Below are 14,447 nucleotides of genomic sequence, written 5' to 3' on the forward strand. Positions count from 1 at the left end.
TGGAGTAGCCCGAAATAATAATAATAATAATATGCAACCTTTTCAACCTGAAGTGCATAATAAAAGTCATTATCCACATTGTCCACAATGCTTATTTATTTAAATCATCCTGTAGCATACTACATCACCTTTATTAACTGTTGCTCTCCCCATTTTTCCATTATCAACAAACAACTGAATCTTCTTCTCTCTTCCATCATCTATGTGGATGATGACGATGAGGCCAAATGAACTATTTCCACTTCTGTCTGTCCCGGGAGAGTCCGAACAATTCTGTCCAGTTTGGTGTCGCTTGTTGTGATTTGGTTTGCAGGTCCTCTTTAATTTGTCTATCCATCTAATTCTGGGCCATCCTTTGAATCTTTTAACTTCCATCATTGTATTCAGGGCTTTAGATGGTAGTCTTTCTTTTCCCATTCTGGTCACATGACCAAACCATTACAGTCTTCTTTCTTGGATTTTGTCTATTATTGTTATTTCTTGTTTTAGTCATTTCCTTATGTCTTCGTTTCTTAGTCGATCCAGCAGAGATACTCCAAGTAATCTTCTTAGCCAACCCATTTCAGTAATTGAGATTCCAGCATTCACTTCCATAGAGAAGTATTGGGAGGACCATTGTTTCCTAGATTCTTACTTTTGTTACTTGTTTGATGTCTCTTGACTTCCATATTTTATTAAGTCATCCAAAAGTTTGGGATGCTTGACTGATTTATTTATATCTTTTATAATTTCGCCATTGTACTCAATAACTCATCCAAGGTAGGTGAAGTTTTCTACCTGCTCTAGATTCTTACTATCAATTTCAATTTTCAGATTGGTGCTTCTTTTTCCTATTTGCATAATTTTTGTTTTGTCTATATTTATGGTTAATCCAGATTTTATACATTCCTCCTTTATTTTATCAGAAATTTGCTGTTGATGTTCTTCTGTGCTTGCAAGTAATGCAATGTCATCTGCAAATTTTAAATTTGTTACATTTTTCCCATATATTTTGATTCTGAAGTCTTCATTGTTTAAGGCCTTATTGGTTGCTTCTTCCAGTGCAAGATTGAACAGGTCTAGTGACAGACTGCATCCCTGTCTTACTCCGCTCTCTGTGTGGAACCAGTTGGTTAAGGTGTCCTCCATTCGTACTGCACTTTCAGATTTCTCATACAGATGCTTTATTATTCTTATGGTTTTGTTGGGAATTCCAAATTCTTCCATAGTTTTTCATAGTTCTCTTCTATGGATTGAATCAAATTCCTGATAAAAGTCTACGAAATTTATGTAGCAACTTTGGTTGTACTCTAGTGTCTTTTCTATTAGTTGTCTTAAGGTGAATAGTTGATCAATTGTGCTTTTCCCTGGTCTGAAACCTGCTTGTTCTTCTCCTAGTGCCAGTTCTATATATGGCTTAATTTGTTTTTGGAGTACTTTCGTAAAAACCTTACTTGGAATACTGAGGAGGCTAATGCCTCTGTGATTATTGCATTGTTTTATCTCCTTTTTTGTATATAGGAGTTATGACTGATTTGGTCCAATCAGTAGGCACTGCTTCGTGTTTGTAGATCCTTTCAAATAATGTTTTTAATGGTTCCAAAAGTTGTTCCTTCCCTGCTTTTAAGAATTCTGCATGTATTTGATCAAAATTCAAAACTAGGAAAGCCAGGTGCTTTCCTAGTTTTGAGTTTTTCTATGCTGTGTGCTATTATTTCTTTGTTAAAGTTATTTGTTTCCTCTTCCATTTCAGTGGCTGGAATTGTAATATCCTTGGAGCTGTTTTTATTATATAAATCTTTGTAGTATTCTTCCCATCTGGCCATTCTTTTTGTTTTACTTTGAATTAGCCTTCCCCTCTTTTTTTTGATAATTTTTGTCTATTTTTTATATAATCCATGTAGGTTATTTTCTTTTGATAGCTTTTCTGCCATTTTGCATATTTCTTCTAACCAGTTATTCTTGTCTCTTTTAACTAGTTTTCTAATTTCTCTGGTTAATCTATTATATTGATTTCTGTTATAGTTCTGTTTTAGTTTAATGCTTTTCCTTTGATCGCTTAACCTTTTTACTTCATTCAAGATCCAATCCTTTTTACTTTCTCTTTCTGTATAACCTATGGTTTCTTCTGCCAAATTTAATATTATTTCCTTTAATTTGCATCAATGTTCTTCAATGTTTATATTCTGTTTTATTAGTTCCTTCAGGTTTTTATCTAGTTCTAGTTGATATTTTCTTAGAATATTGTTGTCTTGTAGTTTTTTTTACATTCAGTCTCCTTTTGACTCTAAAAGTGCTTCCAGATTTTAACTTTATTCTTAAGTTTGCTAATACTAGCTTATGGTCTGATCCACAATCTGCACAAAAGGATCTGCAATTTAGGATACTTGATTTCCATCTTTGGTTTACAATAATATAGTCTATCATATTCTTCGTTGGTCTGTATGGTAAAATCCATGTCCATTTTCTTTGGGGTTTTGGATGTTTAAAGAGAGTGTTGGTTATTGTTAGTCTATTATTTGAGCAGAAGTTTATCAGTCTTTCGCCATGTTCATTGCTTTCTCCATACCCGAACTTTCCGATTATTCTTGGCCAGGTATCCCAGTCTTTGCCTACTTTTGCATTTAAGTCCCCCATTACAATTAGCAGATTTTGACTTGATGTCTGCTGTACTGCTTTTTTGCAAATCTGTATAGAACTCCTCAATGTCTTCTTCTGATGATGTCGAAGTTGGTGAGTATACTTGAATAATAGTTAGTGATCCGATTGATGTTTTAAATCTTGCTTTAATTATCCTAGGTGAGATAGGATTATAGGACAATAGAGAGTTTTAAGCCTTTGGTTTTAATATAAGTGCTACTCCTTCTTGGTGTTTGTTGTCCTCCCTGCCTGAAGTTAAGATTTTGTACTGTCCATGGTGGAATTCTCCTTTTCCAGTCCATCTGGTTTTGCAGAGTCCAGTCACTTCCCATCAGTAGTTGTCTAATTCATGCAGTAGTACTTCCAACTCCTTCCTGGTGAAGAGTTCTTACATTTCATGTTCCTATGCTTGTTATGATTTTCCTGTCTATTAGGTGACGTTTTGTTCCAATAGCATATTTTTCGCCTTCACTATCTTGGTTCCCTAATAGTGGGCGTGACCCTTGTTTGACCGGGCAACGGTCAAGCAGGCATGTATCTTTAGGTTGGTTAGAGTTCATTCGGTTTCAATGGTTAAGTTTTCATCAAGTGTCAACCACCACTTCTTGACTTGAATTCAGCCGCTTTTTTTAGTAGATAGTGGAAACTACAGTTCGAGAGGAAAGAGTCACCCCCCCTTGCCCTCAAGTTGCTCTAATAGCACTGGGGGTGGGAGGGAGTAAGAAGTAAGAGAGAGTAGAGGGAAAGAAGATTAGAAGACCAGTCTCCAGATATGATATACCAAGTGTATATTGTATGAAGTAAGATCAGGTCTAGCTTGGGTATCTCAGGTTTGCCATGCCCGTACTCACCAATGTTAGCCCCAATATGCTGAACACCTCCTGTTCATCTGCCTGAATGTCGATGTGTGTCTGTAACATCAACAAACAACTGAATATCTACTCTTAAATCTTTCCCGATGTCATTGATATACATATTAAAGAGTTAGTGGTCCTAGTACAGAACCCAGAGGTACTCCACTAATCACCATAATTCTCCTAGATTCCACTCCACCATATACTACTCTCCGGTGTCTGTCTGCTACTAACCTCATATCCATTCTCATTTGCTCCTCTTGTAGTTGTTTTCCATGTGGTATTCTGTGAAATGCCTTGGCAAAGTCAAGCAGTATCATGGTATAACCATTAACTTTATCCAATTCTGTTGTCACTTTATTATAAAATGTGAATAAGTTACTAATAAGTTACTAAGACAGGACCTACCCATTACAAAGCCATGCTGCCCAGTATAGCGTATTGCATCCCTATCCACAGACCATTGTATTTTACCTTTCACCAACTTTTCCAATACTTTAACAATCACTCCTGATATATTAACTGGTCTGTAGCTTTCTACCTCTATCTTGGAGCCACCTTTATGCAATGTCACTATCTTACTCTCTTTCCATTCTGCTGGAATCCTGCTAGAGCTGAGACTTACATTGAACAACTTCAACAGAGCCAATGCCAATATTCTCTTGCACATTCATGTAGTACACAAGTTGACATGCCACCTGTCCCATTGCTAAATTCACATTGATATTTTTCAATATGCTGAACACTTCCTGTTCATCTGCCTGAATGTCGATATGTGTGTGTGTGTGTGTGTGTGTGTGTGTGTGTGTGTGTGTGTGTGTGTGCGTGCGTGCGTGCGTGCGTGTAACATCAGCAACTGTAAAATCTTCACCTGGATGATACACCTTTGCAAAATGATCACTCAACAACTGAACTATTTCTTTTGGTTCAGTCACCACCTTCCTACCAAGAGCATTGTTTAAAGTCATCCTACCATAGTCATTTTTCCTCTTACTTGCTACATAATGAAAAAAACTTTTTTTTCATTGGTTATGATTTGTCCTTTCTTATCTACTCATCCACTTAATCCCCACTTGGTTTTCTTCCTGATCTTGGGTATGCAGTCTGATACTACTTCTCTAAAACAATCTCTGACCACTTCCCATGAATTACTAACATTTTTTTGGTGTAGCTTCACTAGGGATCCCAGATACATTTGAAAAAAATAAGGGACACTTATGACTGAGGGTGAAAGTTTAGTATGCGCATCCATCACATATGCCAGTCTTACAAAATGATTCCAACTTTCCAAGTGTGTGTGCATGGTAAGGTTTACTATACACACACTTTACTAAGTATAAGTAAACAAATAGTAAATCAAATTGTTAGGCTGCATATTTTCATTAAGCCACTTTAAGGTGCCTTCAAATGGTTTTTTACTTACTATTATAGATACAAAATAGATTGTTAATATAGTAATGCTCTTCTCACCTGATAAATCAATACTTATTGTAAAATCATTCTTCAGTGAGAATTGTGTAGCTTTTCATGATTCCTAAAAACAAACAATTGTTAAGTGAAATTCATTCTTCAGAAAAGTATTGCAAGAGTGAGCAAGACTGATTAATAAGAACATTGAATTTCACTTAACAATTGTTTGATTTTAGGAATCATGTCATGAAAAGCTACACAATCCTCACTGAAGAATGATTTTATAAGTATTGTTTTTACAGACAATTTGTTTTTCTCATCAGCCCACGGTGCGTTCATGCGAGAAAATAATCGTTCGACGCACGTGTTTGTTCCAGGGATACACATAACGAACTCCACTACTTTCTTTAAATTTGATAGTTCTCCTTCAACATTTTTTAAGAGATCCACCCAGACTTCATCTAAATGTTTGGATTTCAACATGTTGTTCACTTTACTATCTTCTTTGGACTTCAGAGCTGTTTTCATTACTTCATATCATTACTTCATCAAACAAATCAGATTCAACAATGTTTAATATGGCAGCGGTCTGATTAATAGTTTGGACTGTTTGAAGAACATTTTCCCAACATAATGCTGTTCTCAGTTTCACCCAAGACATACTGTCTAATTTCAGCATATACTGTGATCATTCTTTTATATATGACACACATGTGTTATAGAAATCAATTTTCTCAGATTGGAATGCCTTTTCACTAATCAATCTTTTCACTCTTTTCAATCTTTTCACTCTTGCAACTCAAGAAGTAGCTTCTTTTTGATGGTAGTTGTCAAATTTTCATCTCTTCTCATTTCAATTTTTCCAACCAGTGACTGTATAATTGACTGTGCTTCAGTGAAAGATATCGTTTTGCCTTCTATGCTCCTGATAGTAGTAGTATGGAACATTTCACATTGCAACTCCAGAAAAGTAGAAAACAGCTTCACATTGCAACTCCAGAAAAGTAGAAAACAGCTTCGACACTGGGTTCTGGAAAAAGTCTTTCAACATTGTTGAACATTTATCTGTTGAAAGAAAATAGACTTTAAATGCTTCATACATTTCATTCAACCTTTTGATAGCTGGATGCAATGACAGCCACCTCGTCTTCGAGTATCCTAGAACTATTTTATACTCATTGTCCACAAATTCACAAAATTCTTTTAGGGACTGGACTCTTACAGAGTATATATAAAAGTGTTGAAGTATTTTAGCTATAATAGCCTCAGTATCTACAGGCAATGTATCAGCTGCAGTTTGCACAGCATTGTTTAAAATATGAGCTGAGCAACCAACTCCAATCAATTCAGAGACAAACCTGGTTCTCAATTAATGGTGCACGTTGTTTCTTCCCTTTCTCGAACACCCACCGAAGTTAGTACTAGTATTGTCCGCTGACAAGGCTATGACTTTATCTTAATCTTCCAAGATTTTAACAAGTCCCATATGTAATTCGTAAGTCATTCCGCGCTTTCACTAGGAAGGTCTGTAAATTCAAGAATCATGGTTTTAACACCTTTTTCTGGAACGAAATATCGAACTGTCAATGGCACTAATTTTGAAACACCATGGTTTGAAACGTCAATAAGGATAGATATATAATTTGCTTTCTCCATTTCCAGTTTGAATTGCTTGATTGCAAATGGAGCCAAAACATTTACAATTAACTCTTGTGTTTTTGTTTGCCCACACGTTAATTTTCTATCATATAACTTATGTATTATTTTAGATGTACAATCCATTGACTGAAAACTCTGGTTGTGAAAACATGTGTGATATGCGAAAGTTGCTCCTTCTGCAGCAAGATTCTTTTCCACTTCCCTCATCTCTTTCTTGGTAAAGAAATCACTGACTTTTGCACTGGTACTAGCTCGAGATGCGGATTTATGTCTTTTCGTAGCAATGTGCTGGGTAATGTCAGACTTTCTGCCATGCTCGATGCTAAACAAGCCACCACAAACTGTACACTCTACTTTATCTGTCTCACCTAATTTAGTAGATTTTTTTTAAAATGGAAATTGAGTTTTTATAGCGTCTATATAATCATGCTTCCTTTTCGGCATTTTCAATGTTCAACAGGGCCACAGGAGAATTGAAAAACCATACATTTTAACAGCAGTCGGACAGTCATTAATACTCTGCAAGCACCAAACTGTTTCTCTCGGAGCAAGCTTCTAAAATGGTGTGGGCCAAGCAGACCGTTCCATGCTATTTAAAACTGAGCCAATATCACGGCACACACCAAAATGTCAATGCACATGCGCACTGTTCTAATGAACTTATCATTGTTGCAGTGTTGCTATCACCTGCCTTGAAAAAATAATGCATCTATAGTAATGACAGAGAGCGATGTTTGTAATAGAATAGAAATTGTAACTCATCAATTTTGTTATTCAGTCTTGAACTCTAAAATACAAGACAAAAAGCTGTCCCGAAGAGTTTTTCTCAGGACAACAGGACGATCCCACATTTTATGGGCCATCTAGGATCCCTAAGCTTCTCAAGTCGTGGCACTTCTCCAAGATGACTCTGAGGTCTGTTATATATTACCAGCTTTATAATTCAATATAAACCTTCTCGTAGTGGAGAATTCTTCATGTTTAGCAACGTATCAGAACATGACTGCATGGAAACTCTCTCTCTCCAGTTGGAGGCAGAGCGTCTACGTTAGTTATATCTTCTGATGCTATTACCAGATCCAACATTCTCAAACTCCTCTCTATAACATGGTGTTTCAGGTAACTTATATATAGTGACAGATGAGTGATAAAATAGAAAATAATTTATTTCTAAAGCACTACTAGTTTCATCATTCTAGGAAATTTCATTAGGTGCATTACCAGAGTCTCAGCTTTATTATTATTATTATTCAGGCATTCATGGAGTCAAAAGACTCATCGCAGGAGGTCCTTCCTAGGAAACGCAAAGTCTGTCATACCACTCCTTAAACTCATTGACCGTTCTTGCTCTCACCACTCCATCAAGCAATGCATTCCATGGTTCAACCACCATCCATGCAAAGAAACCACTCTTCACCCTCTTGCTCACAGTTAACATCCAGGGATGGCCCCTTGTCATCATGCCTTCACGATGTTCAACCAAGCAAAAGAACTCCCCAGTGTCAACCCTGTAACCACCTCTCAACAGCTTAAAAGTCTCAATCATATCACCTCTCCTTCTTCTATCCACCAAGCTGTGCAGTCCACATTCCCTCAGCCGATCCTCATAACTAACATTGTACAGTCCTGAAATCATCTTTGTTATCTGCCTTTGTACCCTTTCCACAGTTAATTTATCCCCTTCAAATCCTGGGGACCAAATCTGTGAACAATAGCCTAACTGTGATCTGATCAGAGTCTTATACAATGGAATGATAACTCTTTTATCTCTGCTGGTCAGTGTCCTTCTCATTATTGCAGCAATCCTCTCTGTTACCTTCACCACCTTTGCAATATGACCCCTAAATTTCAGGTTTCTATCAATCATCAATCCTAGATCTCTTGTCTCCCCTACTTCCTTCAGTATAGCTCCTCCAATAGAGTATGCAGCATCCCATCGATGTATCCCAAACCTCAAGACCTTACATTTTGCTGCATTAAACTGAAACCCCCATTCATTTGCCCATCTATCTAGCTTATTCAAATCCTCTTGCAGGGTTACCACATCTGCACTATTACTAATAACCCTTCCCAGCTTTGCATCATCCACAAACAACTAAATATTCCCTTGCAATCCACTGACAATGTCATTGATATAAAGGTTAAACAGTATAGGTCCCAGTACTGAGCCTGTAGGACCCCACTTGTAACCCTCTGCCTCCTTGAAATTGCCCCACCATACACAACTGATACCTATCGGACAGCCAATCCTGAATCCAGTTGACCAACCTGACATCCAGATCCATGTGCTGCAACTTAAGTATCAGCTTATCATGTGGCATCCTGTCAAATACCTTTGCTAAATCCAAGAAAATGGCAGTATATGCCTTTCCCTCATCTACTGCTCTTGTAACTTTATTATAAAAGGCTAGCATATTACCTAAAATCCAGTGATGTTTGGGTGGGTTTTGGTGCCACTGGTTTGGGTGCCATTGAGAGTTTGATATTTCATTCCAGAAAAAGGTGTTAAAACCGTGATTCTAGAATTTACAGACCTTCCTAGTGAAAGCGCAGTGATGTTTATAATTCTTCTGATCCTGATGATGATGATGATGATCAATCCACTATACATTACACTTACGCTGACATATACTGAAGTTTTGCTATCCTTACCAACTGAATTACCCTTCATGTGTGTTCTTAGTATACCTCCTGGAATTGATTATTACCACTCCTCTTATGTTGACTCCATCTTGCCTTTAATCTCTTCCTTCATCCATTTCATACCTACCTTATTTAAGCTTCTTTTTAATACATTTGAACATTACTTCTACTAGATAGTTCTTGATTATCACCCAAGCAGCATCTCCTTTCCACCCAACTGCTCATTGCATGCCACAACTCAAAGATGTATCCTGATCTTCTCATAATCACCAGCCTTGTAGTTCCACATATATCATTTCCTTACATGTCTGACAACCATCCAGTTAATCACTTCATGTTCATCACCAAGTGGAGTGAGTTTGACACCTCATTTATAATAACATCCTGTGATGAGATGATCAAATTCAAGACAAACAATCCTCATGTGCCACTCTGTTAACTACTGCCTGAGGTATTTGTATCCCAAAAATCTTTTTCTTTACTTCCAGTTGTTATCTGGTCACCTATTTTGCCGCAATTAAAATCACCCATAATGATCACCCCTTTCCAATTTACTTACACATTTCTTGTTCATTATCTCCTTATTACCAGGTCTGTAGTAGCAATATCCAATGAAGCATTTCATTCTATTCAGTTCTATCTCACCTCAAAACCAGTATCACTATTTCCCCTTGCATCTTTATGTTGTATGGGCATAAATCTTTTTCTATTATCAATAGCACTCCATCTTCCTTTTAACCTTTCTGTCCTCACAAAATACATCATACCCTGCCATCTGTATTCCTGTCAGGATGTCATCTTTATCCAACCATGTGTCACTTATTCCAACAATTTTTGGGTGAACAAACTCAAACAATGCAACCGTTTCATTTCCCATGTTTATGATATTTCTAGCATTCATATTCAAACATAACAGGGTCATTCCTGAATCTAACACAAGTTTCACTGATACCACTCATTAGATGTGACTTCTCCATACTTTCCTCAAGCCATTTTATTATTATTATTATTAAACAAGACCTCATGGAGTCAAAGACTCATCTAGGAGGTCCTTTTATCTCACACACATCTCATCATACCGGGTCTTAAACACATTCAAACTCCTTGCAGACACCACACTCTCAGGCAAGGCATTCCAATCATTCACAACTCTGCACGAAAAAAACCTGCCTCTCACTCCCCTACTCACACCCTCTTTATACAGTTTCCAGGGATGACCTCTGGTTCTCCCCTGATCTCCCACTATTCGCTGTAGAACTTCTCCACCATTGATCCTATAGCAACCCCTTACCAACTTGTAGGTCTCTATCATATCTCCCCTCTTCCTTCTCTCCACTAGTCTCTGCAAATTACATCTTTTCAATCTTTCCTCATACTCGACATTCCAGAGGTCAGAAACTACCTTAGTCAGTCGCCTTTGGACCCTTTCCAACATCTCCTCATCCTTCTGAAAACCAGGTGACCAAATCTGGGCACAATAGTCCATGTGTGGCCTAATCAAAGCCTTATACAATGGAACAAGAATCTCCCTCCTTCTACACGTCAGTGTCCTCCTCATCATTCCCAGAAGTCTTTGTGTTGTCTTCACAATTTTGGCGATGTGACCCCTAAATTTTAGATCTTTATCCACTATCACTCCCAGATCTCTTATTTCCTCTACTTCCAACAATATATTCTTACCAAGCATAAATTCTGCATCCCATCTTTGTTTTCCAAATTTTAAAACCTTACATTTTGCAACATTGAACTCACACCCCCATTTGCTTGCCCAATCACTCAATTTATTCAAGTCTTCTTGCAAGGCCACAACATCTTCACTACTCTTTATGGTTCTTCCCAACTTTGCATCATCTGCAAACAACTGAATATCTCCATCCAAATCTTCGCCAATATCATTAATATACAAGTTAAATAGTAATGGCCCTAAAACAGATCCCTGAGGCACTCCACTAGTGACTTTCCTTTTCCTGGATATTGCACCCCCATACACAACTTGTTGATACCTATCAGATAGCCAGTCTCCAATCCAATGCACTAATCTAATATCCAACCCCATCTGCTCTAGTTTGACTGTCAACTTATCATGAGGCACTCTATCAAAAGCTTTTGCGAAATCCAAGTATATTACTGTGTATCCTTCTCCTCTGTCCAAGGAAGCAGTCACTTTATTGTAATAAGTAAGTAGATTTCTTTTACTCCTTGCTCATACCAGATCCTCGTTCAAATCGAACTGTTTTCCCTACATCCCAGGTTATCCTCTTCCCTTTTTGTCTACACACCCATTCACATCCTCTTGGAGCATCAACTTTTCTCATGCTATGTTCCCCTGTCCTCCCTGAGTATCCCATTTTTCTGATTTTCTTGCACTTGTTCTCTCATTCTCTACACTTATGCTACCCACCTCTTCATTCATAAGCACTATTTCTCTCTCTCCTTTCTTACTCTGCCACATTTTCACATTGCTTATTAATTGCTCAGATTCCTTCTCTGCACTTATCACTCTCCCTTCTAGCAACAATCTCTCCAAATGACTCACACCAAAACCATTCAAGTGCAGTCCATCGCTCTTATGCAGTTCAATTCATCCTTCAAACTCATTCTGTACATTAACAAATTATACTCCTTTCACAATCTTCGCTCTCCTCCTCATTTCATCACTGTCATACCTGAGCAACACAATGCCTACCTTTCCTATCACACTGTTATCTTTTATCCTTCTCAACAACCTCCTGATATCCAATCTTGTGTTCCTTGTTCCCAGTCAAATCATTTGTCCCTGTTACCACTACCAACTCTTTAGCTTGCTTACTCCTCATATCCAATGTCTCAATCACTATATTCAGGAAAGCAAACCTTATGCATCTTCTTGTTTACCACACCTCTAATAATCGAATTCCCATACCCTGCCACTCGCATGTCTTTTGTTACCTCTTTCATCTTCATCACATTTCCATACATATCTTGAATTCTCTTCATTTCTCTCTGCATCTGTTTCATCTTTTTGCATCCTTTTTTTCAGTATCATTTACTCTTGCTATTTTATCATCAGTCACACTCTTGTTTGCCATCAAGCTCGCTCCCCCACTTGACCATTAACTGCAAATGTTTTAGAACATCATTATTGCCCACTTTATTGTTTTTCTCTGCTTTTTAACATCATATAACTTATCACCCACTTTATTGTCAACTGAACCTTTTTCCCATGTTATTATTTCCACACGCACTCTCTCTCTCTGAACATTCACACAAACTTCAACTGCTGAGTCAGTCACAATGGCAGGTTCTGTACTTCTATTTAAACTATTTAAAGTCATATTTAAGCAAGCCTCATGGTTCATCAGAATATCTCTTTTCCTACATACCCACACTCATTCTTTTCTCTTATTCTGTGATATCTGTGACATCTTCCCACACATACATACTAGATTCACGACTGTACCAATTTTGAGAAATCGTCGCTGTTTACTTTGTCTTCTGGAGAGACTTACACAGTGATTTGCCTTTAACTGTCATGTTGTACCAGTGTGCTAACAAAAACAATGAGCTTATGATGTTATCATAAACTTGTTGTTTATGATATCAAAATTGATAGGAAGTTGAACTTCAAGAATCATATGGCAGAGATTGCAAATATAACTCAGAGGATAATTGCAATGCCGAAACAAACATTGACATGTAAGAATAAGGATATCATTTCATTCCTTTACTTGGCAAAAGAGTGTGCTAAAGATGATATTGGGACTGTGGAATGTAGATTCTGAAACAGATTGAGAATTTGTGGACTGCAAACACTAATAAACAGCAGAAGAGGGTTGATATGAGAGAGGCCTACAAATAGACTTGATGTAATTTTTAATTTTATAGAAGTGGGGGACATGAACTAAATTTTTCTCTCACAGAGCAGTATGTGATTGGAATTGGTTGCCTTTGGATGTAGCGAATGCAGGTAGTGTGTGAATGAATTCTTGAAAAGGTATGAAAGCTGGTGTGGCTTATATGTAGCCTCCCTCAAAGACTCCCTTAGCTTAGTTAATACAGACGAAGCCCTTTGGTCAGAAAGACCTGGGTTGAAATCCCATACAAGATGTGAGGAACCTTTAACAGTTCTTTTCGACTAAAGGTGAGTTAGCCGGTCTCATATGGAGTTGGAGGGTTGTTCCCCACCCCACCCCCCCACCCCACCCGGAAACTTGGGATTTTCATTCCTCAAAACAGGCAAACCGGCCTCACGAACACACATGACTACAGTCATAAATACTTGGGACAAGGATAAAGGGGAAAAATGACATACTTATTCTTACAATTCCTACACTCATTCTTTTCTCTTATTCTGTGATATCTATGACATCTTCCCATACTTATGTTTATGTTTGTATACTATGTTTGTCAATATATACACACATACACATATGAAGCTTGCTTTTCAAAATTAAAAACTGATATTTTGGTATGTTTTTAGGCAGAGGCCCAAGCTGCTGCCTCTATATGGAATGAAACAACAAATAATAATATGGAGAATATTAAGTCAGTAAGGAAACAACTTGCCATTTTGTTACATGCAAAAAGATGTCAAGAAATGAGAGATCAGCTCAATGGACAGACACATTACTGCTATGTCCAGCATTGCCAATCAACTATAAATGTACTTAATCATATATCTACTTGTAAAACTGGAGAAACTTGTCATTTTTCAATGTGTTCATCTTCCCAAGTTATTATGTCACACTGGAAGAGCTGTGCAGTTGGTAACTGTGCTATATGTACTCCTTTTAGGAAGGATTAATATCATTGGTAAAAACAAGATAATTCTTCTTTTGTAAGCTTCTTATATAAAATATACTGCACTGGTGAAATTTGTACCTGCTTTTAAATAAAATTGTTGAGAATGAGTGGCTTTTTAATGTGGTTTATTTTGCATCAGTTCTCACTTTTGGTGCTTGCCTTGACATATTACATACATCCTGGTCAATCCATTAATTTCATATCATGATTACATATACGAGGGTAGTCTGAAAAGTTCTCAGCCTTGACTATAGATGACAACACTGTTGGCAAGATTTTTTTTTCTAAGTTGGTACATCTGTCATAAGCATGTGAAATTGCAAGTCATTCCATCAAGTAGTTTGTTTTATACAGCTGTCTGAAGCAAAAGTGTTGTCTGTATCCCTTGAAATGGATAAAATTGAATATCGTGTGGTTATAAAATTCTTTGTAAAAGGTTTATACCCAAAAGAAATTCATTCAAAGTTCATAAAAGTTTAT

At 37.2% G+C, this 14,447-nt stretch overlaps 1 protein-coding gene across 4 annotated transcripts in view; it reads left to right on the forward strand.

Moving 5' to 3' along the window:
- The window catches only part of LOC150106126 (uncharacterized), a 424,317-nt gene extending 410,242 nt beyond the window's left edge, over positions 1-14,075 (forward strand). For all 4 annotated transcript variants that reach the window (XM_090393871.1, XM_090393872.1, XM_090393873.1 and 1 more), the window contains one exon: positions 13,645-14,075. In XM_090393871.1, coding sequence (XP_090249997.1) covers positions 13,645-13,968 — 324 coding nt within the window. In that variant the 3' untranslated portion in view covers positions 13,969-14,075. The remainder of the gene's footprint in view (positions 1-13,644) is intronic.
- Positions 14,076-14,447: the final 372 nt, after the last annotated feature.

Source organism: Typopeltis vanoorti, chromosome 6 (assembly GCF_054136105.1).
Source record: "Typopeltis vanoorti isolate ZY-2024b chromosome 6, IOZ_Tvanoo_1.0, whole genome shotgun sequence".
Lineage (NCBI taxonomy): Eukaryota > Metazoa > Arthropoda > Arachnida > Uropygi > Thelyphonidae > Typopeltis > Typopeltis vanoorti.